The following is a 26,674-nucleotide window of genomic DNA, read 5'->3' on the forward strand; positions in this document are numbered from 1 at the left end:
GCGATTAATTGCAGGTCTCTTCAGTGGTGGCCAAGCTGCTGGTGGTGCCACGATGAGACTCTGGCCATGCCATTGGTTTCCTGAGGAGCCTGGAGGCAGTTACAGCTAAGCACTTGGCTGCCAGCAGAAAGGCTGGCGGGGCTGGTTCCATCTTTTCAAGGTGAGGGCATGTTTCCGTGAACGCTAGAGCAGGACTTCAACTTCGGTGGTGCCTGATCAAAGATGGCAGCCCACCGTGTGTGTGTGTGTGTGTGTGTGTGTGTGTGTGTGTGTGTCTTTCCACAGTCCTTGCCAACGATCCGCTTCCAGGCTGTGTGTGTGTGTGTGTGTGTGTGTGGCTTTCCACGGTCCTTGCCAATGATCCGCTTCCAGGCAGTAGGCTCCTGAAAGGGTTCACCACCACCCAAGACCTCAGCCTGTCCTTTTCCCGTTCCGGTTACTGTGACAAACCACCCAAATTGTACAGATCCCGGTCTGTTCTTGCTTCGCTTCACCAGCCCTGATTGAACCAGTTTGAAGGCCAGCATTGAAGGGCTAGGAGATGTCCATTAGTAGGGCGTTCATAAGCTAGGGCTGCCCGTGTCTCGGACTTACACCTTCTACGGTGGATTAAGAAACCGAGGTGGACTCAAAGTCATTGTGAAAGGAAACGTTCACTTATCTTAAGAACCAAAGTCTCTGGCACCATCTTTAAAGACATGGCCCAGACCACACAGACGCCCTGCAGGTCTCCCAGCTTCCGGCCTTCACTCCTAAACTGTTACTATTCCCAGACCCAGTCTCCTTCACAATTGGCTGGGGAGGGGAGGGAGGCACCACTGGTGTCCAAGCAGTGTGCTCACAGCCACAGTCAACAGCGTGGCAGTGTCTGAACTACCTGCACCCCAGAGGAGAGGTGGTTCTCGGGTCCCCGCAATAAGGTCACCTCTATCCTCTATCTGAAAGAGGGGAAAAAAGTCAAACTCTCATCAGGACAATTGTTGGGTGCCCTTGAGTCACTTCCTATGTGACCGAGCAGAACTGTGGGTAGCTTACTACCAGGTGTTTTCCCTGCCAGCTGGCTGCAGGGGCTCAGAACCTGAGCTGTGGGTTAGTAGCCGAGTGCTCAAGGGTAGCACCACCAGGGCTCCTTGGAAGAACAAGACCAGGTCTGGCATTTGGATTTTATTCCAACTGGCCCTTGTGCCAGCGTAGAACCCAACCTGTCCATCAAGTCACGGCCTGACGCAGCTTCCTGGGAGGTGTGGGGTTTTTTAAAAGACAGACATTGGGGAGCACCCTCGCCCCACCCCCTCTCTTTCTGCCCTCCACCTTCCTGTTTGCTGAGACCCTGTTTGCTTCTAGGAAGGGCCCCAAGTGGGCCACTCGACTCTGAGAGCTGACTTGGGGGCATGCGACTACACCCACCCGCCTGTGATCTCCTTGCCTGAGGCTTCACCTTCCAGCCTCACTGGCCTGCAGGTAGGGGAGTCTGACGGGGACCGGCGAGCATCAGATTCGTGGACCAGAATTACATGCCTTCTTGATAGAAAACCCTCTTTACACATAGATGAGTATTGCTGGTTTTGTTTGCTAGACAACCCAGCCTAGCAGACCAGGGTTAAAAATACAACTTATCTTTGTAATTTATAAAACAAAAGTCCATTTGTCACCTCCATCCTACGTGCATATGGTATAAAGGACAATTTACAGGGACTGTGCTTTTAACCCTTGTGGCAACACTATGATCACCATTTCACCCCGATATCTGATACCATGATGACATATAGTCAGAAAGTCTTGGGGTTCTGGGTCCATAAAACCTACACACGCCTACAGTATTTTAGTAAAAAAGTAATCCACATGACTAATTAGCTGTTATGGAGCACTCCTAGCAGAGTGGGTTACTCATCGGGCTGCTAATCACCAGGTCAGCAGTTCAAGCCCACCAGCTGCTCTGAGGAAGAAAGATGAGGCTTTTCACTCCCTACAGATTTACAATCTCGGCAACCGACAAGTGCAGTTCTACCCTGTCCTATAAGTCGGAATTGAGCTGATGGTACTGAGAGTTCTGAGAAGTTATGTAGAGGGTGCTAACTGCAAGGTCAGCAGTTCGAAACCACCAGCTGCTCCAAGGGAGAATGACAGGGCTTTCTACTCCCGTAAAGAGTGACAGTTTTGGAAAATCACAGGGGGCAATTCTGTGAGTTGGCATCAACTTGATGGCAGGGAGTTTGTTAGTTTGTCTGCTATGCTACTGGTTCTCATATTACGTGTGCTTTAGAATGTCCAGGCTAGGTTTTGAGAAATAAATTGCCAATCCTCTCCACTCCTCACCTGGCCCCCTTGACGACGAAGCTGTTGACTCAGTTGGTCTAGGGAAGCACCTAACGTTTTTGGTTTTTAATGTGAATTCTGATGTGTCCCCAGCTTTGAAACAACCAGGTTGTTACAGACAAAACTAGGCAGGCCGTGGGCTCGGCACTGAGCTGCTAACTGCAAGATCAGCAGTTTGGCAAAAGCTTTATGGTCTCCCAAACTCTAGGGACCAGATGTGCTCTGCCCTATAGGGTGGCAGTGAGCCAGAGTGGGCTCAATGGCAGCTGATGTTCTGCTTTGTTTTGTCCTGGAGATGGGTCTGGGCCTGCTGCAGGGCCACCCGCAGGGCGGGTTACACCATAGGTCCCTGGCTGGGGCCCCAGCTTCTGACTCAAGTAGGTAGGTGTACTCTGCATTTCTAACAGGCTTCCAAGAGAGAGGTGACGCCACTGGGCGAGGGGCCACACTGCGAGGGTCCCCACCAAAGCTGAGAGCAGCAGCGAGGCCAGAGGAACACCTGAGCCAACAGAGAGTCCCACTGGGGATCCACGAGGGCTTTCAGCAGGCGGCTTTACTGCACTTGCATTTTTCACGCCCAAGTAGAACGCCGGTTTCCACGGAGCCTCCCGGTAGCACGCTCGTGATGGGCTGGGTTGAAGGCAGAACAGCGGGGAGTGGCTGCAAATGGAGGGCTTCCCTCTTATCTCTTTGGTCTGGGAAGACCAAACACACATATGCACACAGTCACACACACACACACACACACACACACACACACACACACTCACAGGCACACCGGCAGATCGTGAAGAACAAGGCTTAGCAGACATGAGGGCGATACCTGTAGAAAGACCACTTGAGCAGAAACTGCCTGGCGGCCTTGGGGAAGCTGGGCCTGCCCTCGTAGGGCTTCAGCGCCTGCACCATCACGTTGTCCAGCCAGGCGGCCCACTGCTCCAGGGTGCTCTGCTGCTGCAGGGTCATCTTGAAGTCCGTTTCTAGTCTCTGCACCATGTTGTCGTCGCACTGGCACACCCAGGAAGCCTGCTCCTGGGACAGCACACAGAGAGCAAAGGAAAGGTTCAACTCGGCATCTCTCCACGGCGCGGGAGCACGCACACCGGGCGCATGGAGGGAAGCCGAGATGGACGGCGCCACACGGTGCAGAGAAGCCAAGAGATGGCCAGCCCCTGAGAACGCAGGCACTGGTTCTGACGTCACGCCAACTCGGCCCTCTTGGCTAGGGCTGGATCAAACCTGTCGACCAGTGGTAGCTTGAGAACACCTTGCAGGTGTGGCCTTCTGCATGAGAGTGAAGGGCTCTGGGAACTGTCTCTCTGCCACTTTGCGTCCCTCCTTGCTGGGACTTCCCTGTGGCTCTGTGTCCACCTGCCTCCAGGGGTGGCCCCATGTGGGCTGCCTGACCCTGAGAGCTGTTGGCGCCCTGCCACGTTTCCACCAACTTTGCATCCACACGACTGACCCACCAGCCTCTGACCTTCCAGCTTCCTGGTGCACCCATCTGCAACACCAGCATGCGGCTACATGACTGCAGAGGGACTTTTGGGACCAGGCTGGGATGCCTTCTGGATATATTATTACTTGTTGATATCGCGCTCTTTCTTAGCCATAGAGGAGTGTCTCTGGATTTGTTTCTCTAGCACACCACATCTACTAGCTCTGTTCTTAGCAGCCGTCAAGACAAGCCCTGACTCACAGTGGCCCACGGCACGAGGGGATGGGACTCGTGGGGTTTCAACTGGCTGCCTTTGGGAAATCTCACACCAAGCCTTTCCGCCTGGTGAGCAAGGAAGTTGCCCTGCAAGCCGTTTGGTGTCATAGCAACATGCAAGGCATCACTACAGACAGAGAAGCAGGCGGTAGCTGTGCCGGGGGTTCATTTCGCTCCAAAGGCGCCCTGGCTATGCTGTTGCTAAGTACTGCACTGCTAACCCAAAGGTTGGCCGTACGAACGCAGGGGAAATGCAGAAACGATGGGAAAACATCATTAATATCACATGCAAGTCAAACACTGCTGTTGCTAATTCCAAAGGGCTGTGGCAGTCTAGCAAAAGGGCAGCTGCCAGACACTCGAGTTAGACTCAGATTCAGAAGAGGGTGTGGAAAGAGGGCCAGCACTGCGATGTCGGATGGAAGTTGACTCAAAGCAGAGAATAACCTGAAAGGTGTTTCCTTGTGGTTTATGGACTATCAATGAAGGCTTTCTGCTATGCGGATCAATGACGGATACCACTGAGACGTGTGGAAACCCAGAACACTTCACGGTGCTCATGCAGGAACTATACCCACACCAAGCGGCCCTTGTTCATGCCGAGCAAGATGGGAAGGGCTATATCCCAGCTGAATGTGAGCAAATTATGAGCCGCCGGCCCACATGAAGAAGAATGTGGCAGCAGGACTGGAAGAGGACTCCTAATCTACAATATGCAGACAACACCAGGTGCTTGCCGAGAGCAAAGAAGACTTTCAAGATCAAAGACAATAGCCTCGACTTTCAACATGTGCAGCTGCTGGTAGTTTCAAACTGCTGACCTTGAGTTTACCAGCCCAAAGCATGTTGGCTATGCCCTGGTGGCATAGCGGGCTATGTATTGGGCTGCAATCCATCCAAAAGGTCTGCAATTCCAACCATCAGCTGGCCTCTCCTCGCGTAGAGAGTTACAGTCTGGGAAACCCACAGGGGCAGTTCTGCCCTGTCCTACAGGGTCTCTATGTGTTGGAAAGGACTCCATGTCATTGGGTTTTGTTTCTTTGGTTGTTTCAATTGTGGCAACCAGTTAAGAACTGTTTCCAGTTTTAGGCTGTATTTTAAGATTAAAAGCAGAAACTGTGTCGTCAAGGTCAAGATAAAATGAATAGATTTTATTATTTGACTGAGGATCAAAATACATGGATTTTAATCCAGGCCCTGAATTGAACCCAGGGGCCCCAAGCGAGGCTTTCATCTCTGTGGGCCTCGGTTTCCCAAAGCACACACTGGAGCAGTGAGACTTAACCAGGCACTTCTCAGCGCAGGCTACTGCGTCCTGAGAGTTACTGAGGATGGACAACTTTGGGGTGGGGTGGGCAGAATTTGTGGGCGGGGTGATGAAGATCCTTATTCTCTGTATAAAACACTCCTGAGTGCTCTGGGTATTTCTCTGAAAGGAGCGTCTACATAGCTTCATTCTGTATGGTTCTCAGAAGACAACGTTCTCCAAATCAACAAGTTCAGCTTCCCGAATCTCCACTGCCTGGCTGCCCCCCTCTTTTCTCATCCTCCTGACTCTTCCCCATCGAAGCCGCATTGCAACCCAGGGGCTCTGCAAGTGGAACAGTGTTCGCCTCCCCAGGGCACCTCCTAGTTTTTGTACCAGCTTCACGGGACAAGGCCATCAGTGTCCGATCCATTTCTCATAGGACTCAGCGCAAAGCCTATGATCTCAAATTTACCTTTCAGTTATCACTTTTAAATATGTTAAAGATGCAAAAATATGATCATAGGGGAAAAAAGCAAGAACCTAAAATACATGGCAACAGAAAGGAAGGGGGGAGGGAATCAAGAATTTCAACAATGCCAATATTAAGAAGCCAGAACAACGCACGGAAGGAGACATGCGTCAGACTTTTCACGTGATATCAGTGTACGTGGTCATGCAAACGTGTAAGAGTACGAGGCCAGAGTATCCACTGGACTAGACCTTCTGCTTGGGTTCATTCGACAACACTCACCCATTCCTCACTTAGGGACCCTCTCCCGCTACAGCACCCCCATTTCCATAATTAAACACACCCATCCATCGTGTGGCTTGCTGACCTAGTCCTGGCAGTGCTGATGCGCAGGACCCAGCAAGAGCAGCCCTGGCTGCCGTGGTTAAGGCTACGCCTCATCTGGGCTAGCCTGTGTTTGTCCCGATTTTCCACTGGTCGGCACACAGTCAGGAGTAACTATGTGGCTGCTTATTTTCCATTTGCTTCTGCAGGACAGATTTGTAAAACGAGGGAGGGCGAGGTAGGTAAGATCTTTGAGGAGACGCTGTTAATAAATGACTTCTGGAAATCTTGTACCAATTTATCTTCTGAGCGAGAGTTTGTGAGAGGACCCAGGGAAGAAGCGCCGGGCGGCAGAGACCAGGCGTGAGGAAGGTTTATTTTCTTTGTGTTTCTTTCCCCCAAAAGTTTTATTTCGAGCACTGATAAGAAAGAGAACTTACTGGTATCAAGAAGAATTTCATTTCCCTTTTTTACCATAAAGTCGAATACAGTCTTTGCTTGGCAGCTAGTTTTTGCTATGAAAAAATAACCCTAAAAATCCAACAGCAAATTATTTTGGCTTTTTCTTTTAAAAAAAAAAACAACACTCTCAAAATTGTGAATGTACTAACAATAAAGAATACTGTAAATATTCCCTTATACACGGAACTTGGGTATTTCCATTCTACAGCTGGAAGTGCTAAGGATGAACACTTGAAGATTTCTGAACTCGCCAATAAATTATAGCCAAGATGATGAGGGATCACCAGGAGCTTTGATACCAGAATGACTTTCCCACACAAAAATACCAGGGCATACAATGAGCATCGGTCCACGTACCCCACTTATGCCAAAATGCAGAAAAAAAGCTACCACTTACAATCAAGGAAACAAGAAAAGAGCACCATTGTGATGCCACCTATGGAGGAATGCCTTGTGTGCTCCGGCGGCCTAAAGAAGAGTTTACTGGTGGGAGAGCGAGGCGGTGGAAGGAACTGCATGACTCAGGCTCATGCTCTTTGCTGTTGTCGTCTTGGGGGCAGGCGAGCTGGCTGCATCTCCACAGTGACCCCATGTGGGACAGAGCAAAGCCCCTCACAACCACTGCCACGCTGGTGCCCATGGTGGGAGCCACTGTGCCAATCCACCTTGTCCAGGGTTCCCTTCTTTCTGATGGACACTCTTCAGAACACTACAACCTTCATATGATGAAATCTACAACCTGGAGAAAGAGACTGCTTGCCAAAGCTAGAGGGACGGGGCAGGAACGTGTAGGGGAGATGGACGAGCTTCTGTAGGGGGCACAGACATTTAGAAATCCGACAGGTGTGACTCTGGTAACTGTCATGATGGTGAACAGGTGAATAAGTTGACATTATGTTGGTTCTGATCTCTGGCAACTCTGCTTCGGGCAGAGAGAGGGTCCCCAGGTCATTTTTCAGAAGCCCCTCAAGGTGGACTCGAACCACCTCATCAGGTTAGCAGTGACATGGTGAACCGTTAATGCCACCCAGCGCGGAGGGGAGGGCCAGTCTGGGTTAGGGGATGCAGCAGGGTAGACTCAGAGCCGATGGTTTGGGATGTGAAGATGCCCCTGTGTTTGGTGCCCACCACCCAGAAGACCCCACTGTAGGCCACTCCTAAAACGACCAGCTACGGGGCCAAAGTTGCCCCTGGAGGCTGGAAGCTGCCTCAATCACTGGATGTTTCTGAAGGTACCTCGACGCCTGTCTTTTCCAGGTGAGGATTTGAAATAAACATTGTAACAGCATTCGCTGACTTGAAGGCCGCCCAAACGTTTACTAATCTCATTACAACCCAACCAGGTGAGCTCCGCTGAAAAAAGGTGAAGTCGGTGGCTTTGTGGACCTGAGAGCGTTCCTTCTTGTGAACGTGATGTGTGTGTGCGTGGCTGTGTGTGTGCAGGTAGACGGAGAGAAAAGTTGTGGAGTTGACCTGCCTCAGGAGCTGGAGGAAAGGAAACTAGGCCGACCTGGTGGCTCCAACAGTGGGCTAGATGGTGGCGCCGGCCTGGGCCCTGTCCCTTCTGCTGTCCGCTGGGCCGAGTGTGAGCGGACTTGACGATACTTGGCAGCAACAACAATTTACTGCACCCGGGAACGAATCAAAAGGAGCCCTGGTGGCAGCGCAGGTCAAGTGCTGGGCTTCGACTCACAAGGCCAACAGGCCATCGCTGTGCCTGTAACGGCGGGCAGTCTCGGAAACCTTGAGAAGCAGTTCGACGCTGTCCTAAGAGGCGCCATGAGTCGGAGACGAGCGGAAGGCAGTGGGATGGAGGCTAAAATAAACCAAACCTTGAATTCTGCTGTCTGCTCCCTTTTACAGGACCGAGCAGTATTTCATCTGCCGTTCCCTGGGTCACTGCGCGGGGAACCCACCAGACAGCACCCAACAAGGACAGCAGCCACCACCACAAGCGCAGAAGTGGGACTAAGGCTTGTGGGAGGGGCCATCCTAGCAGCCAGCAACAGGACTGCTTTTGATCACGAGGTGACGGGGACAGAGAGGCAACGTGAGATGGGGACGTCAGGACAACCTGGGTGCCTGCAAGCGCTGGGCTCCTCACCCTACCCTGAGGATGGGATCCCCTTGGGAATGGAGGATTTTCCTGGTCCTGGTTATAAGGCTGTGTCATCATGGGGTGTGGTGCAAGCCAATCTGAGCCCATGTGTGGGGAGAGAGCTGCTCAGCTGAGAAGAGATGAGGACCTTTCCGAGAGAGAGAGAGAGAGAGAGAGAGAGAGAGAGAGAGAGAGAGAGAGAGACACAGAGAGAGAGAGAGAGACAGAGAGAATATGCGCCTTCCTCAAGAGCTAGTTGCACTGTTGCATGTCTAGCCTCCTGAATTGTGGAAAGAATATATTTCTGAACCTCAAAGCTGCCCACCTGTGGTCCTCGGGAACACAGGTCTCCGGCCCGCGAGAGCACTGAGACCGGAAGGCAGGATGGCATGCGTGAAGGGGCGAGTTACCTGGACGTTGGCGAAGTCGACCCTGTTGAGGTCGTTGAGCATCTGGTTGATTTGGGACGTGTTCTGGAGCACTGCGCGCGCGGCCTGGGCCAGATGATTGAGCGACGTGTATCTTCGCAGAGTCTGGGCAAAGGCACTTACAGCGGCAACCTGCGGAGAAGCCCGATTAGAGGGGCGAGTTTACTGCCCGCCAGGAAAGGGCACCTCTGTCATCGTCCAACCTTCTCCGGCCCAACTCCACAGGCTCCCCCGACACGCACTCCTCATGCGGGTGGGGAGAGCTTGCTGCTAATCTGCGCGTGTGTGCGCCAAGCACGCGCTCTGCCTCCATCTATTATTTGCCTCTCGGGGAGGTGGAGGTCAAGGCTCACACGCCCACGTGCTGTGGCATCTGAGGGTGGCACTAATTAAGCCGATCTCACAAGAAACCACTCATCCGCGCAGCCAGAAGTGACATTAGTGAGGGAAGCAGGAAGCCATGGCGGTTTCCCACCACTGCTTTGCCCTCGATGAGGACAGTCAGCTAGGAAGCAGACAGACACATTTGCCTCTCCATGGGGAAAGTCACACTGCACCTCCCGGGCCTGCGCTCTGTCCTGCATGTGTGCATGTGTGTACTCGGACGTCCAGAGCAGAGCCCTTGCAGATCCCCTCTGACCTCTCCCATCTTGTAAAAGTGAGTCATTTTGACGGGAAACATGAGTGCCTTTATTAGCAAACAGCCCCGGATGGACTGATCAGAGAAAAGTAACCCGAAGAGCTTTTATGGAATTTGAATTTCCCCATCCTGGCCTGTGCCCAGGAGGGCTAGAGGGTCCACAGGGACCATGTCCTTGACCACGGACTTTCAGTTGAGTTTGACTGATTAAAGGCCAAGGCAGGAAGAACAGTGGTCAGAGCGGTTCTCCCCACAGCCTCTGGCCGAGCCTGCTTCCTTCCTAAGGTCGCAGTTCTGGGTGGAGGGATGGGAGTGCGTCGGTGGGCTGCTCACACGGCCTGCTGGGACTAGTCCTGGGCAGTGTCATCGCCCCTCCTTGCTTTGAATTCCGCCCACACCTTGGAAAACCAGCCCTTCCTAAGCTCCCTTCAACCAACCCCTTGTGCAGGCACCATCTGTTCCTGATGAGACTTGGCACAAACCAGATTACGGTGAAAGACGGCAAAGGCAACAGGGAAGAAAAACAACCAACTAACCAGTCAACCAACCATCTAACCAAACAAACCTAGGCATCGGAATCTGTTCTGCTGGACACTTGTCATATACACGCAGCAAACGCAACTCGCTGCCACTGAGTGGAGGCCGACTCACGGTGACTCTGCAGGACAGCATAGATGTGGCCCTGTGGGTTCCCAGACTGCAACTCTTCACAGACATAGAAAGCCTCATCTTTCTCCCTTGGAGGGGCAGGTGGTGTTGAACTGCTGACCTTGCAGTTTGCAGCCCAACACGTAACCACTACGCCACCAGGGTTTCCGTAGCACGCACAGTGGTGCATTCATTTGAACTCCATTGCAACAGTGCACGGGGCTGGCTTTCCTTGCTGTGGGTAGTGAAGGCCGGCAGTGGAACCACACAGTGCTGACCACACTGACTGGTCAGGAACGCCTGCCCTGGGCGTGAATCTCTTGTAAGAACTCCTTACACGGGACCAAATCTGACAGCAGCAACTTGGACAGACTAGCTGGGGAACTTAGAGGGCAGTGAGCTGAGGCAAATGGGGCAGGAAAGGTGCAAAAAGAGAGGCTTGAGAAGGATCTTGCAGCTCAGAGAATGCAGACTGTTGTCACGGAAGGACATGCGTAGAAAATGGCTATCGTCCATGGTGCAGCCTATTCGTAGCCACAACAGGAAAAGTCCAAAGGCAGCAGGTGGCTGATAAGCTGGGTGGCTGCGTGGCGGAGGGGGGTTCCTGGGGTTCGGGATGCTCTACCTTATTGGTGAGCTGCTTCAGGGCCCTGTGGAGGTTGGGGGGAAAGCTCGCACATTGCCCTCACTGAAGAAGCGTCTAGGGCTTAATTTCACCTTGGGGTCTATATTCACTGAGTACGTGCTTGGGGTCAGGCACTGCCTAGCACCCTGTGAATATTATCATGTCCAAGTCTCTCCATTTGTTCTTACAGACATGCAGTGTTGCTTGAGGAAGGAAAGTGGCTTGTTCAAGGTCAGGCTAAACCAGCTGGGCAGTGGTGGGATTTGAACCGGGGTCGGCTGGCTCCATGGGTTGAGAGCTAGTTGGTCAAGGGCTATGTGGCAGGGAGAGAGTAGCAGGAAAGGCATGCTCCACTTGAAGGTGAATCCCTCAGATCAACTCTAGACCTGGGCCAGGTGGCTAAGGCTGCAGCTGAGTCCAGCCCATCCCTTCCAAAGGAACTCGGCAGGGCAGTGCTTCTGGGAGGAGCAGGGCTGCTGTCAATCTAACTAATGCTACACATGGAAAGGCAGGCTCTGACTGACCCAATCAAATAGCACCTCATGGGTGTGCCCATGCCCAGGCGGCCATTGGGAACCAAGCTTAGACACAGATTGTCCTGCAATGGTGGAAACTCGATGCCCAATGGGGTCGCTAGGAACCCAGCCACATGGGGCTACCGAGCCCCAGAAATGGAGCCCATGGATGGGGGGGAAGGGAGGACCTAACATTCACAGTGAATCTTAAATTTAAAGAGCCCTGTATCCAGGCCTGCATATCGTGGGAGCCCTGGTGGCACCTGCAGCTAGCCACAAGGTTGGTGGTTCAAACGCAGCAGCTGCTCTATAGGAGAAAGACGAGGCAGATCATCTCCTTAAAGAGATGGGGAAACCCATCGGGGCCATTTGACTCTGTCCCCCAGAGCTGCTAGGAGTCAGAATCGACTTGATGGCAGGGGCTTGGGGTTGGCTTACGCTCCTCCAGAGAAGGGGAGCGGTATCACAAACTTTGAGTCAAAAGCAGAAGGAAGTGGGAGCTGGTCATAGTTTGGGTGACTTGTCAGCCTCCCTTTTTGCCTCCCAAACTGAAGACCTTGCCATCTTGCTGGACTCTTGACAGTCGGTAGGGTCCCGGACACACAGCCACCCATAGGACCCAGGGCGCTAAAATTTAGACAGAACGAACCCAAAGCTGTTCTGAGAACATGGTCACGGGTTAGTCTGAAGGTCACTGGCCGGTTGCAGACAGAGTGAAGACAAGCCGCCCCATGCCGAACACGCCAAGTACGAGGCGACAGTTCCCTTTAAGAAATGATGGCTGGACTGGCACGGGCATTGGCTTGTGCTCAAAAATGAAAGACCTCGCAAAAGCAAAAGGGTGGCAATTGGCACGAAATTTTCAGGACACAACAAGGTAGGCAGAAGAGGTGGGTCAAAAGATCTCTAAACATTTGCTCTCCCCCACCCCCCTAGTAACTCCTGGAACATTCTAGGCTGTTGCTTGCAATCTGAAAGACATGTTTTAGGGGGAAAATGTCTCACAGACATACTACACTTAAGATGCCTGGAAGATGTGCTCCCCGACAACTCTAGCGTTGGCCATCTTCTGCATGGATGTTGAATTTATTTAAGTCCGTGGGTGTACACACACATACAAACCTACACACACCCTCCCACAACGAAATCAAATTTTAAAGTGTCTGTGTTTCAGAATCTCAGCATTTCACAGGGAAGACAGGTTCGGACGAATCTGCTGCACACTCAAGAACGCGACAGCGCTCTGGACACAGTACCTTGGTTTGTATCATTCTCTGTGGAATATTGTTCATGGCATTGGAAAGCCAACCTTCAAGGCTTTTTGCAAAATTTCGAATGGCTTGGGTCAAGGCACCTAAATGTTAAAGAATAAAGAGAAGAATGAAAAAGATACCAAAGCGTGTTCCTCTTCATGCTAGAATCAGGAAAACGCGCGCGCGCAGCCTCGTCAACAACATACAACCGCCATCGCACTGGCTGGTGAGGCTTTCTGCAGCATCGCACACTAGTGCTCACTTAGAAGCCGGATAAAAATTGGAGCCTGGGCTTTTGAGGGGGAGAGGGAGCTATTTTATTATCTCACATGGTTGGGAGATGAGAACATGATAGCAACATATACCAGTTGTGAATAAACTAGCGGATTTTTTGGAGGGTGTTTCTGCCATGGAGGAAACGCTGCATCAACTGCTTTGTGCTGAAAGGTTCAGCATGTGCTTTGTAACTGCCCATCTGGATTTCTGTCAAGTTCCTCACGGATTTTCACGTCTCCTGCAAACGGCTAAAGGAATGCCATGCTTTCGCTCTCTCTCTCTCTCTCTACATCTATTTCCAGTAGAACATATCACTGAGGCAGTCATCCACCTCTGTCCTACCTTCCCTCCCCAAATCCAACATCTCCCCTTACTCTTGCTGAAATGCAAGGTAAAAAAGTAAGAGAAAATAAAAATAGCCTGACTTGAAAATGTGGGGCCTTGAGAGTCTCCATTTCACTTGGCAGGTGTCGATAAAATACCAGTCAGGTAGGACCGCTAACCCAGAGAACTCTAGCCTGAGAAGATCCCTGAGGGGCAGCCCGTATGCTTCTGAAAATCCATTCTAGAGGCTTTCTGTATCTGCTAACACCTGGCGTGGGGGATAGGCCCAGGAGGGCGGATTTTTATGGTGGCCATGAGATGACTAAGGTTGCCTTATGTAATCGTAGAACTCTTCTCTGGGCACTATCATTCATTTTATTGCATCTGTGTTGGTGGAGGGAGTGGTGTGGAATATTTAATAAATACATGTTGGAAGTTGCTCATCGCATACAATTAACCTACGTGAGTAGTATGGGAATCTGTGGTTAAGAAACGGGGATTACATCATTATTACCCAAGGTGCCCACCCAGGAATGTCCTAGGAATGAGGGGATGCAGCCCTTGGTCTGTCTTTCCTGTGCGCCAGTGAGTCTGACTAGTGTCTCCCAACTTTCGCTTCTGTTGTTCAAGCTGGGTTGGACTTGAGTTTGTCTGAATTATTCGCAATGCAAACCAATTTTTCCAGCCTACTAATTTAAAGAAAATTTTATTATAACTGGCTTTATTATTTTAAAAATTATTTTTTACTTTATTGAACTGGACAAATGAGATTAGAGACTGAAATGGCCTAAATAATTTTCATCGGTCAAAACACTCAAGTGCAGACTTGGCGCGATGAGAATCATCTCTTGGAAATTTCTTGAGAAGGACCCTTCTTTTGAAATTTCCAAAGCATCTCGTTTTAGCCAAAAAGGAAAATGAACATAAATAGAGAAATAAAGGACAAAAATAAGAAGAACAACAAAACCACTGTCCTGTGTCGCATGCATTAGGACCATGGAGGGCGGGCATGGATGGAAATGAAAAAGAGTGAAAAAAAACTACAATCCTTTTTGAAATGCAGTAACATTTTGTTCAAGATCCAATTTGGCGATCTGCATTTTCCATTTTCCCTACCATTCACAGATGATACTTATTTTGTCTGGGGGGGGGGGGGGCGGGGACACACACACACACATACAAAAAAAATACAACTCGAGAACCAATAAGTATGACTTAAAAAATAAAAACGAAAACCTAAGTCCGTGTCTTGTAATTGGAGGTTATCAACTAAAAAGGTCTATTTTGTAAATTAAATGCATTTGCACTTTTGTATGGAATGTCATTCCCTTTTCCTCACTGCCTTGGGTCCATCCTCACTCACAGACACCCTTACAATTAGGGATGTAATTAAAAGTAGCCCAGGTGACATGAAGTAAGATCCCTAAATTATAGACATAATATGTAATTTACTATATATATATTATGTGTATAGGGTAATTTAAGTAATATACATGTATTATGGACACAATATATATACATACATATATTGCTTAATGTCATTCTGGGTCACCTTCAATTACACTCATAATTGTATATTCAACTTTCAGCAATTGAGTCTTACACAATTCTTTAGACTTCACATTAAATTTTTTTTCTTTTGGAGAAGGGTATTTTTGAATATCTTAGCTTCAATCTGACTGTAAATTAGTGTGATGTACAGACTCTTTGGGGGCTAAAAAAAGGAATCCCATCTGGACACAAAGTGGCGGAGTAAAGTACTAGTAGCCAGGAAAATAAGTTCTTTTAAAACAAAATCCTCTCTACGGGGATTCATGTAAGATCAAATTTATGAAGACTAACAATGCAAAGCCTGAATGGATGGCTTGGAATTGAAAAATGTATTCCCAAGCTCACTTGTCTCAGTGTGTTCAAGATTGATGGTAAAACGTGGGTCACCGGGAAAGAGTTGCAACCTAAAAAACCCACCCCACCCTGGCCCGCTTGTATTTTGTTAAGGCTCGCCGGCTGATAGAAGGTCATGTCCTCGGCAGGGTGGCATGCTTGCTAATTAACCATGCACCTTGTCGTCCTCAAGACACTTGTGGGAAATTCCTGAAGCTGAGTGGCGTGATGAAGCAATGGGCAAATGATGCCACAGAACACAACTGGTTTCGGAAGCAAGATTTGCAAAAGATGAATCACCCAGTGTTCGGGGCTAGTCTACCTACGCAGATGGCGCTTTGACCACCTAAACCGGACACCTGGCGTAAGTGAGGGGAAGGGTGGGCTCGAGGCGGAAGCCCTGAGAGGCTAACGCAGAGGGTCGGGCGGGGTGCAGGGCTGTTAAGGGAGATGTAAAGCTGTGCCTTTGCCCCACATAAGAAGGTATTCACCGGCGGTGTGCCTCCTTTCTCAGGGGACAGACGTACGTTGGTGGGAGATGTCACAGGCTAATGAGCCACCCGGTGCGACTTGTCCTCAGTGTCTGAGTGAGTATCACTCAGCGCACAAGGAAAGCAAGGGAGCAGAAAAAAGAAAGAAGAGAAAAACCCAGGACCATCCATGTCCTGGGACACCCATTGGTGGGGAATGTACACAGGGAAATTTTCGATGCCGGCATCACTTTAAATCACTCGTGAAGGGGGAACCTGGGTGGAGGCAGAGTGGGAAAGGGCAGAGTGGGAAAGTCCCACTGAGGTGTGTGTCCCTGGTGTTGCATGTAAAGAGGTGTCCATAGTGTATTTTCAGGGTGGGGTGGTGGGTGGGTGCGGGCAGGTGAAAGGACCCGCGCCTCCCACACCTGTCTCCCACATTTCGACAAAAGAAAGCAGAGATGGATGTGTGTACAACTATCTTCATCTTTTCTTGTCCGAAATACCCCCAATATTTTCTGGGTCCCTTTGACACCTGTCTTCCATGATCATGAACTTGAAGGACATTAGGCGGGGGGCGGGGGGGAGTTCCACAAACTCTGATGAGTGCTCCTGAGGTTTGGGAGCCCCGTCCTGTGTGTGCGAAAGTCAAAGGCAGCCGGGTGTGCCCATGAAAATGTGCATGTCCAGTTGCTCCAACTGCCTCTAAGCCTCGGATGTCAATGGGCCTTGGTGGAAACCTTGCTCTGTCTGCCACACGCTTGAACGTGCCCTCTAGCAGACTGTGTCCTTCTCACTCTCTGCCTGATGGGGCACAATGCCCGTGTAGTTGACATAGATTTCTCTCTCTCTCTCTCTCTCTCAAAATGCCAGCTAACCACCACTGTTCATGGAGACTGTGTTTGTCGTTTCTTAGCGTGATGCAGGTGACAAAGTAAATGTTGTATTTTTAATTATATTATTAAACCAGGGGATTCTGCGTCATTGGCAACCAAGATCAATCATGTCCAATCAGAACCAGGGGAGAGGCTGGCCTCACCGTGATGGATTTCACAACAGTTTTTGTTTTTTTGGCTTTAGGAAGGGGCCTGGGTCCTGGGGAGAATGGATAAACTTCTGACGTGGTGGATGGGGCCCAGGGACTTGGGGAGGTGAGGGGAGGATGTGGGGTGGGGCTTGGGGGATGTGGGGGTGACGTGGGGGGTAGGGGGGTGCTGTCACATCCAGGGGTTGGCTTTGTTATCCGAGTGAAACTGGACAAACTGGCAAACAGACACATTTCCTCCCCCCCTCAGTCTACTGTTTGGTTCTAGGTTGCGTTTCTTGTTCTTTTTCAGTCCCCTGGGTGGCATGTCTGCTCTTGGCACATCTCCACGAGACCGGAAACCAGTCTAGATGCAAAGGCCCCGCCCCGGCCTTTCCTGGGGGCGGAGGAAACACAAGCACCCGCACTCGCCTGCACGAGACTTACTAGGAATGGGTCTAAGGACGTCGGGGATGAGAATCTCCACCAGAGTCTGGTACATCCCATGGTCACAGTGACACATCCATTTCAGAACAGACTCATGTTTGCACAGACTTAGCAGCTTTGCTTTCGGAAGTCGACTTTCTATTTCACTCAGATTGCTGGCGTGAATAAATGTAGCAAATGAATAGATGGCAGATGAGGATAAAAAAGAAAATGGACTTTTAAGAAAAGAGTTTTAGCTTATCAAATACCACTGAGGTTAGAAACTATACCACCACTGACTGTGCTGGCGCCATGTGGCTGGGCACGCTATCAACATAGGTGAGACACTCCCCCAGGGCGGCCTTGCCCCCTAATGCTCTCTAAGAGGACAGACATTCCCTGAGGAGCCAATTGCTCCACCACGCTCCCCCAAACCAGTACGGTGGGAGCTGTGTAGGCACAGAAACGGAGGCTCTGGTGGCCTGTGCCTAGCATGGCCAAGTAACAATCTACTGGTCTGGTGCTATCGGGTAAGGTTCACAACTGGTATACACATATCTAAGGTCAAGCGCGTTCACATCTACCGGGCCGTGGAGACGAGCTGGGGTACCGCGGTGGCTCTAACCTGGCTTCCGTCATGGTAGTGCCGTCGGCCGGGGTGGAGGGGGAGTAACGCCAGAATGTCTGCCACAGCTTTTCTATCAGGCTGAACTGAAGGTTCACGACCACGTCCAAAATTGCCTGGAACACAAAACGGGGTATTGACTGGTGTGACCCTATGGCAGCGGTTCTCAACTTGTGGGCCGCGACGCCTTTGGGGGTCAAACGGTCCTTTCACAGGGGTCACCCGATTCATAACAGAAGCCAAATGACAGTGATGAAATAGCAGCGAAAATACTGTTGTGGTTGGGGGGGGTCACCACCGCATGAGGAACTGTGTGAAAGGGTGGCGGCGTCAGGAAGGTGGAGAACCACTGTCCTACGGGTTGGCTTGAAGACAACCGCATGCAACAGGGATTGATTTGCTTTTCTCGTAACAAGGCAAAGGGCTCCTTTAGGCTCCGGATCTCCAATCCTGGCGATGTCCGGGGCTGGGAGGAAGGGCAAGAAGGGGAATGAAACCAAGAACCCCTGAGACGTGAAGCGGGTGACTTGCGTTCCGCCCATCATCCCCTCATGGTGACTTCTCTGTCCTCTCCAGCTCCCCACCGGCTTCCCTCCCTCTCTCCATTTCCTTCCCGGACTGTCCTCCTGCCTCCACCGTCACTGGCTGCCAGCACCCTTTGCTCAGAGCCTGCAGATCTGATTACCCCAGCCCCCGGAGGCCCGCCGTCAGTGAGGTCTTACATGCCGAGTTGGAGCGCTTGCTTGAAGGCTGCCTTTTTGGCTCTGGCCGAGGTCGCCTATCAGGGGGCTCCAAGGTGTGCCCAAGAATCAGACTGGCCTGCAGAATCGATGCCCCGCTAGGCACAGCCCGCACACAGCGAGGTGCTCTCCTGGGTGACCCAAGGCCATCCCAGCCAGCCTCCAGGAGGGCTGCTCCCTCCGCAGAGGCCCTTCAAGACTGCCTGCTTCCGGCAGGGAGTACACAAAGAGCTGCCGCACTGTGACCTCCGCCCACGTGGCCTGGCCATGAGCCCACGTGGACCCACTGGGAGCCCAGCTCGGAGATGAGAGGGAAGTGGCTCTGGGTCAGGGGAGTAGAGGGTGAGGCACTTTCTGGGAGTGGGCGGGAAAGGCTGCCCAGTAGTTACACAAAGACCATGGGAGAAAGGGGCCATAAGCACACTCTTCAGTCTGCCATAAGGAGCCCTGGGGGCATGGTGGTTACGCATCGGGCTGCTGAGCATCAGGTCAACAGTTCGAAACCACCAGGTCAAGCTTCGAAAGACGAAGCTTTCTACCCCCATCAGGAGTTACAGTGCAGGAAACCCACAGGGTCAGTTCTAGTCTGTCCAATGGGGTCACGATCAGCCGGAGTCGACTCGAGACGGCAGTGAGTTTTCAGTCTTCCACCAACAGATGAACGGACTGCCCCATGTGGGATCGACAAGGGTGCAGGGTCTGAGGTGTGGGGTGCGGGGTGGGGGTTTCAAAGAGTCTGTAGAAACCTTGCATTATCTTTGACTTCCATTTCCCCACACTCTCTTTGAAGCTCTGCTGTACACACTGCGGGATAGTATTCAGTCAGAAAGCACAAGATCCGGATCCATGCCAGGACAGGGACGGAGCTGGAGAGCATGGTGCTCAGCAGAGTAAGTCCGAATCCACAGGGCAGGTGTCCCGGGACCCCACTTAGATGGAACAGCTAGAAACGGCCCAGGCGCTGGTGACCCCGGGTGTGAGCAGGGCATGGGCATTGCTGCTGAGTGAGGTGCTGACTTTCTGTGAAGAGTTAAAGAAAGATGCCGGGGCATGAAGAGCGAGCGCCCAGCACAGCGCAGGCTGGTGGGCATAACGAACGCCGCCCAGCTACAGACTAAAGCACGGCCAAGGCGGTAACTCCGACCAGCTGGCTGCAGAGCGTTCGTGGGAAATGGAATAAAAACCTGATGGATTGATTCATTCCTTTTTTAGTAGCCTTGGAGCACAGGGGCTGGGTGGGCTCCTCCCACATGGGGCACTGGAAAGGGATCACTGCTTACGTGCTTAGGTTACAATCGTACTTGTTATTGTTTTGTCTTTGGACACACTTCAACACTGTTTTCTAGTTTCGATTCTGCTTTCACTTGGATCAAGCTTTTCTTGTGTTTTACTTTGTTGTTGGTGGTGGTCGGGTTTTTGAAATGATTTTCTTTACATAAAATCCAGAAGAGGAAAATCTCCGGGGACAATAACTGATAACTAGTTATTCAGGGTTATGGTGGGGGGGGGTGGGGGTGGCGAGGATAAAGGAGAACTAGGATTGATGAGGACAAAGATGAAGAAAAGGTTCTGGAACTGATAGTGGCAATGACCGCACAACCTTTTTACATCCACCGAGACCACTCGGTGGGACAGCACGTGGATGTTTGTCCATAACACCGTGAAGAAGTGCATTATTAAAATGGTTGACATTTACCCAAAAAGATACTGGATTTCTTTTTTTTTCTGGGCAGTTTTTGAAGTTCTTGTATACGTTTTGCCCAAATAAAATTTAAGCAAACAAGCAAGATGCAAACCAGACAAGGGGCGATGTGAAATAAAACAATGGGAGCCGAGGCGTTGCCTACCCCTTGAACTCAGCTTTTCACTCAAAGCAAACAGCTGCAGGAAAGGAGACTCACACCAGCCTGATCTGAGGCCCGTTTCACAAATGAATAAAACATCTTATCATTCGTCCACCCACTTAACAAATATGCTTCGGCCCAGGATACACGGACACACACGTTGAAAGAAGCCATGCTCCGCAGGCTTGGTGCACACGGCTATTGGGCAGGCCTGGAGAGGAGGCTCTGGCACCTGCACTCCGACAGTCTGGAAGGGTGCTTGGCAGGAGAAAGTCATTAACATTCTTCTTCAGAGGTGTTACTGGGCCCTGTCAGAGACGACGTGAACATGGGTAACTGAACGAGGTGTCTCTGCCATTGCCACAGAGATGGGCGACGCTCTGAGGGCGCGCTAAAAATGTTGTAGGAAGATGGAATGAAAAGACGATGCCCCTATCTGTTCATGTCACCCAAACTCAACCAAACCTCCGCTGACATTCCCCAAGTCGGCTTTGACGCCTATCGAGCCTCCATAGGCTTCCCGGGGCTGTAAACCTAGAGAGGAGGCTCATCTTTCTCCCCGGAGTGGCGGTGGGTTTGAATGGTAGCAAGCAGCCCCAGGTCTAACCCGTGGGGCCACTCATCCGAATGGGACCCACTGCCTCTATGCTGACCCCCACCCACAGCAGACGGCTGAGCAGGAATGACAGCCTCACCTCCCACCCCTCCACCCCCAGCCACTGGGGGGTTCGACCTCCCAACCTTTCCTTAGCAGCTCAACTCGTCATCAACTATGCCACCAGAGGGCATATTTATTCCTGAGGAGTATGTTATGTTAATGACGATCCTGTAATCCCCAGCTTACACGTGTGTTGGTGGCGTCTGCTTGGGCGTGAGGTCCACCTTACTCTAAGGCAATGAGGAACTGCTCATGGGATCTGACCACGTCTTTATTGCATGGGAAAGGCCAGTTCCCAACGACTGCTTTCCTTTAGGTCCCTGCATGGATGGGGAGGGCCACCTGCACACTGCAACACCGGGGACGCACCGGGGAATGACTGTTGCGTGGTTCTCCTCATTTGGAAACAAACAAACAAAGGGAGACACGTTGAGGATGCGGCATGCAGCGGCATCAGGGCGGACGCGCACCTGGTTGCTAAGCACGCCTGACAAGTGCTCAGAGTCCCTTGGGCTGCTTTCGTGTCCAGAGTGGTACTCAATCTAGGAGCACTGTACGTGGAGATGTCCTGCCTTACGCTGCAGCTGGGACGCTTGCTCATAAGACCAAAGGACTATCTTGTCCTCAAGTGGGTAACCCCCCCCCCTCCCAATCAAACAACTTCAGTTCTGATTAGAATCTTTGGAACACTCTCACTACAACCAACGCACCACGACCCTGCCCTTCATGCCAAGGGGGCCAGGAGCCCGGGCGGCCCGACAGGTAGGCACTCGGCTGTGCACTTGAGGACGGACAGCCCAAACCCGCCCCCTGGCCCTGCATGAGAGAGCCCTGGCAATCTGCCAAGGAGTTGAGTCCAGCAAACTCCATGAAGCACTTCTACCATGCACATGTGGGCATTTTATGAATTGACTCAATGGGACCCGGCAACAACCAGGTGAGCTGCAGGTGAATTGGGGTGCTGGAGTAGAGACACCCTAGCCAGCTCTGATGAAGGTTACTCGGGAGGGGAGTAAAAGGATGGAAGGGAAACGCCCAGGGGATTCTTGTTGCCATTGTTGTGTGTCCTTGGAGTGGATTTCCACTAGTGGCCACCCTGCAGGACAGGGAAGAACTGGGGTCGATCCCAATTCCAAATGACCCTCAAGGGCAGGGAAGACCTGCCCCACAGGATTTCACAGGCTGCTTTCTTTACGGGAGCCGATCACCAGGGCTGTTCTGCCCCAGAGACACTGAGGGGATTGCAACTAGAGACTTCTAATCATGGTGTCACCAGGGCCTTACAAAGCTGAATGGGCCCCCAATAAAGCCAAACCAGCAAAACCAGGGCCTCCATCAACACTGAGAAGCACCCACAAGGCTTTGTGAGCCATTTCTAGAATTATTTTAGTAGAAATGCACATTTATGGTGAAGAGCATGGTGAAAAATGACATCTCTCCCCCTGAGTCCCAGCCATGCAGCTGGGTCAACCAGGCCCTGTGAACACTGCCTGGTCCTCCCTCCTGGAGAAATGCCTCCCCAGTTCTTTCTCATTTGGGCAAGATTGTGTTATGCACACGGCAGTTCAGCTTTCTTGATTTTCTTAGTGTTCATGCCTAGAGACCATTCTGTGGGACAGAACGCTGAGCGGTGGCTGTTCTTGTTACGGGCTGCGTGGTATTCCCCGCTCTGAAAAAGCAAACAAAAGTCCTGGGATTTCTTTACCTTGTTTCTGATTAGGTATGAAAGTTATAACCAATTTCTCATTTTATTTGTTTATATATAAACATGTTCATATATATATATATAGACATACTTTAAACGTCTCTCTCTGTATGTACATATACATACTCCCAAAGCACCCTATTCCCTGTATCCATGTCTCTTCACCCACATGGAAGTACATCATCGGGATGAAGAGCTCCATGTGGAGCTGCTGAATCAGAGGGCGTGCATTAGGATAGGCTACGCAGACGGGGAATAAAATAGGTGCTCAATTTCCCACACTTGTCGCCTCTCTGCAGTCAGACAAGGAAAAGGGGTGGCCACCGATTATGCTCAAAGCAACAAAGACTGGCCTTTCTCTCGGCCGGTGGGCATCCGTTTCCTTGTGGGAACCGCCTGGAGGAAGGCAGCATGTGCCCGCGGTTTCGGGAAGGGCTTACCTCACAGTGCTCTCGATAGAGGCTCTGGAGTGACTTGATATCCTCAAAGGTAGTACCATCTGGCAGAGAAGAGATTTCAACTTCTCCAAACTCTGGGAGTGCTCGAGATGCATCTGTTACCATGACAACACAACGGAGAGGGGGAAAATGTGATGGTGGATGGTGCCAATTACAGACTAATGAGAGAACTTTTAAGGAGACTAAAAAGGAAGATGGAAATTAAAGGTCAGCGGTCCGGAGAGCAAGGGTTTTCAGAGCAGCCTTCTGCAAGCAGCAGTGAGCAGCAGCACACAGCTAACTGGATCGACAGCTGCGATGGTCTCGCGGAGGGAACGCTCCGCCCTACCTGTGGACACACCTCTCCGGCTTGCTGGATCAGATTGCAGGGATTTGTGGTTATTGCATTATTTCAAATTGTAAACAAGGGAAAACAAGCCTAGCGTTACATTCTTATGTCCATACCTCATATCGGGAACCTAAAAGGCTACAAATACATACCCAGACGATGACAAAAGTAACACTGAACTTGGTAACGTCCATCTGACGCGATGAATCCCACTGTGTGCCCTGTAGCTAGAGTGTGTCGTGCAGTGTGTTTATCAACAGACTGCCACGATACGGGATCTTTTGGGTAGGACAGGTTATATCAACACAAAGTGGGTGTTCAGGTCTACGTTGGGAGAAAACGAGGCGGTCCGCTCCCGCAGAGCTTTACAGCCGTGAAAAGCCTACAACAGGTCACTCGCAGTCAGAATCGACTCAGTGCAGCACGCTGGGTTTTACCCATCACACATCACCTGGCGGCTGGTTCTCCGGAGGCTCTTCCCTGTGCAGGTGGCGCAGAACACCTGGACGTCAGGAGGCCCTCCCAGGGGACAGAGGTGAAATGCTTATCTTCAGTCTCTCTGGGCTTTTCTTATTTGCTCTGGCCAGTTACTGGGACCCCTTTTGGTGGCTCTTCAAGCACCCGCGTGGAAACCGGGGTTGCAGAGCAGTATGTAGCTTCATCTGGGTGACCCGATAGCGCCTGTCTTGTGGAGAGAGTCGTGTCCACTAGTCTCTGGCAGAGGGTGTACACATGCACTCTCGGGTCGGCTGCACGGACATCATGCATGCTCGTCTAGGAGTTGTTGGCTGAAGTGCTGTTTTTGCATAGGGAGGTGGTAGGGTGGGGGGGAGAAGGGGCTATGCCAGGGATACTCGGAAGGTCCCAGTTCCCTCGACTAACACTTTCCAGGACAAGAATCATGCATACCAGCTAGACAAGTGACCCACACCGAAAGTACTCTGGTTGAGCTACAAGAAATACATTTTTTGTAAAAGTTTATCAATCCCCACCCCCTGCCCCAAGTCTGCAGCTCTAAGCACAGACACCTTTGCACACAGTCAAGAGGAACGGTTCTGTTTGGCATCTGAAGTTACCATTGAACATGAGCATCACCCCATTTTGTTCTCAGCAGCCAACGGAGGCAGCGAGTGCAAGCTCAGCAGAGGAGCACGCGGCGTGTCTTTAACACGCACGGAAGTCCTAACTAGCTCGAGGTGGAGATAAAAGCAACTTCAAAAGCTCCAGTCAGTATCAGACAGTAGGCATGAACTGGACTATGCAGAGCTGCCGAATGCACGCGCGTGTGCACACACCCACCCCCACACACCCCTTCTCTGCCACCAGCATCTGTAACAGACACCGACTGAGCCTTAGAGAAAAGACTGCTTTTGTTTATTTTCAAAATCCTAATAGCAGCTAAGAACACATCATACTTTAACATACCTAAAAACTGTTGATGATGTTGACTTTGGGCAATTACAGTTTGCTCAACAGATGTACCTGTCTGTTGGCCACTTCCCGTGAAGCCATCGGCCACCCCATCCACTTTCTGCATAGGCTTGTACCTGAGATGGGGCGTTGGGAAAGCACAGAGACAAAACACAGAGACCACGTTATTCCTTGCATTTCTTCGTTATGACCGTGAACTCCCGGGCCTTCACTTTATGCGATATCCGGAATATCTCGAGTATTCTAAGATCATTTACCCCCATCTCTGGCAGCCTCCTCAAGTTCAGCATGCAGAAATTTACCGACAAATGCCAGCGTTATGAGGTATGCGCTTGGACAGCAGGGGCAAAGATGTCCGAGATGAGAGTTTTACTGCATGGTTTCAATGATCTTTTTGAACGGCCAATGTATGTTAGTACACATTTGCTAAATATATCGGGACTTCAAGTTGAACTCACATCTAGAGGAGTTAGGGCCTGAGAAGTGTTAGGGAGCAGTTTTCTGTGCATTGCTATCCAGAATAGGGCTCTGCAGAAAAGTCTACTTCTCTGCTTCCATTGCCATCTAAGACCGCCCCACCTCTCAACCTACTCACCCACCTGGGCTCTTACCCTATGAAGATCGTCAGCGCCCCTTTGTAGCATGACGCTTGCAAGCACCATCCACCTACACGCCCAATGCGTGGGCAAAACCAAACTGCATCTGACCTCTGGCTCCTTGGACTTGAGCCAGTGGCCTGCTATTTTGTCTGCTGATTTCAGGAGTCATCAGCAGCCTGCCATCTTGCTGGCTGACACTGGATTCAATAGCTACTGTCACCAAAAGCAGGTAGAACCGCCTGCCAATATTGGGTTTATCAGTCCCTGCAGGGGCGTCAGAAGAAACCTTCAGCCTGACATCTGGATTTAGAACTTGCCTCCCTCTACAACTGCGTGAGCATTGCCTTTACATAAACCTCGATGTCTCCATATAGAAGTTCACCGGAGGACCCAAATGAAGACACATACCAAATGGAAGTGGAGTTTGACATCAACACCGCTGCCCACCCCACCACCCCCGGGCGGGGGCGGGGGAGGAGAGCGAGTGAGAGAGCGCTGACATAAATCCCTTGTAGGTTGTAAATGTGTCGGGGACAGACACTGTTCACCTGTGCAGTGTTTCACCTGCCTCCTGCGGCTCACAAGGAAACAAGCTAGCTCTCCAGGGTGATGAGACCACGAATGACAGTGTCAACCGTGGAAGTTTTAAGGGAAGAAAGTATTTCTATTATGTAATTAAAAATCATAATGCATAGCAAGCTAATGTATGACGGTCTTTGTCAACTAGGGAGAGAGACCCCGTGATCTTTCACCAAAAACCAGTCAATGGAAAGAAACTCTCTGCATCATGGTGGTCTGGTGTGTAACCATCACGGGGATCATGCAGGACTGGGCAGCGTCTCGTGCTGTGGTGTACCGGGACCACACAAGTTGAGGGCCTGGTCGTCAATCACAACAACAACAGGTTAAATAACAGATTGAGTGGGAAATGGGGATTCCTCTGTTATAGAAATACAGCCAGAAAAAAACAAGGTCTTTTTTGTTTTTTAAAGAATGGCATCATTTAAACTCTTCTCCAATAAGCTTCACTAGAAATGGATAATAAATAGCTTAAGCACCTGTGAGAATGAACACTCAAGGTAACCCGTGCTACGTTGTCATGCCATCAACGACTAGACATCAGACCAGCTTAGTAAGTATA

The 26,674-nt window shown here is 50.9% G+C and overlaps 1 protein-coding gene across 1 annotated transcript in view; it reads right to left on the reverse strand.

The window, feature by feature from the left end:
• RFX3 (regulatory factor X3) overlaps positions 1-26,674 on the reverse strand; it is a 274,479-nt gene that overhangs the window by 26,651 nt on the left and 221,154 nt on the right. The window contains exons 8-14 of the mRNA XM_075559876.1: positions 24,929-25,050; positions 23,158-23,270; positions 17,771-17,886; positions 17,167-17,321; positions 12,745-12,842; positions 9,043-9,192; positions 3,140-3,348 (exon numbers count right to left, since the gene is read on the reverse strand). Coding sequence (XP_075415991.1) covers positions 3,140-3,348; positions 9,043-9,192; positions 12,745-12,842; positions 17,167-17,321; positions 17,771-17,886; positions 23,158-23,270; positions 24,929-25,050 — 963 coding nt within the window. The remainder of the gene's footprint in view (positions 1-3,139; positions 3,349-9,042; positions 9,193-12,744; positions 12,843-17,166; positions 17,322-17,770; positions 17,887-23,157; positions 23,271-24,928; positions 25,051-26,674) is intronic.

Source organism: Tenrec ecaudatus, chromosome 10 (genome assembly GCF_050624435.1).
Source record: "Tenrec ecaudatus isolate mTenEca1 chromosome 10, mTenEca1.hap1, whole genome shotgun sequence".
Classification (NCBI taxonomy): Eukaryota; Metazoa; Chordata; class Mammalia; order Afrosoricida; family Tenrecidae; genus Tenrec; species Tenrec ecaudatus.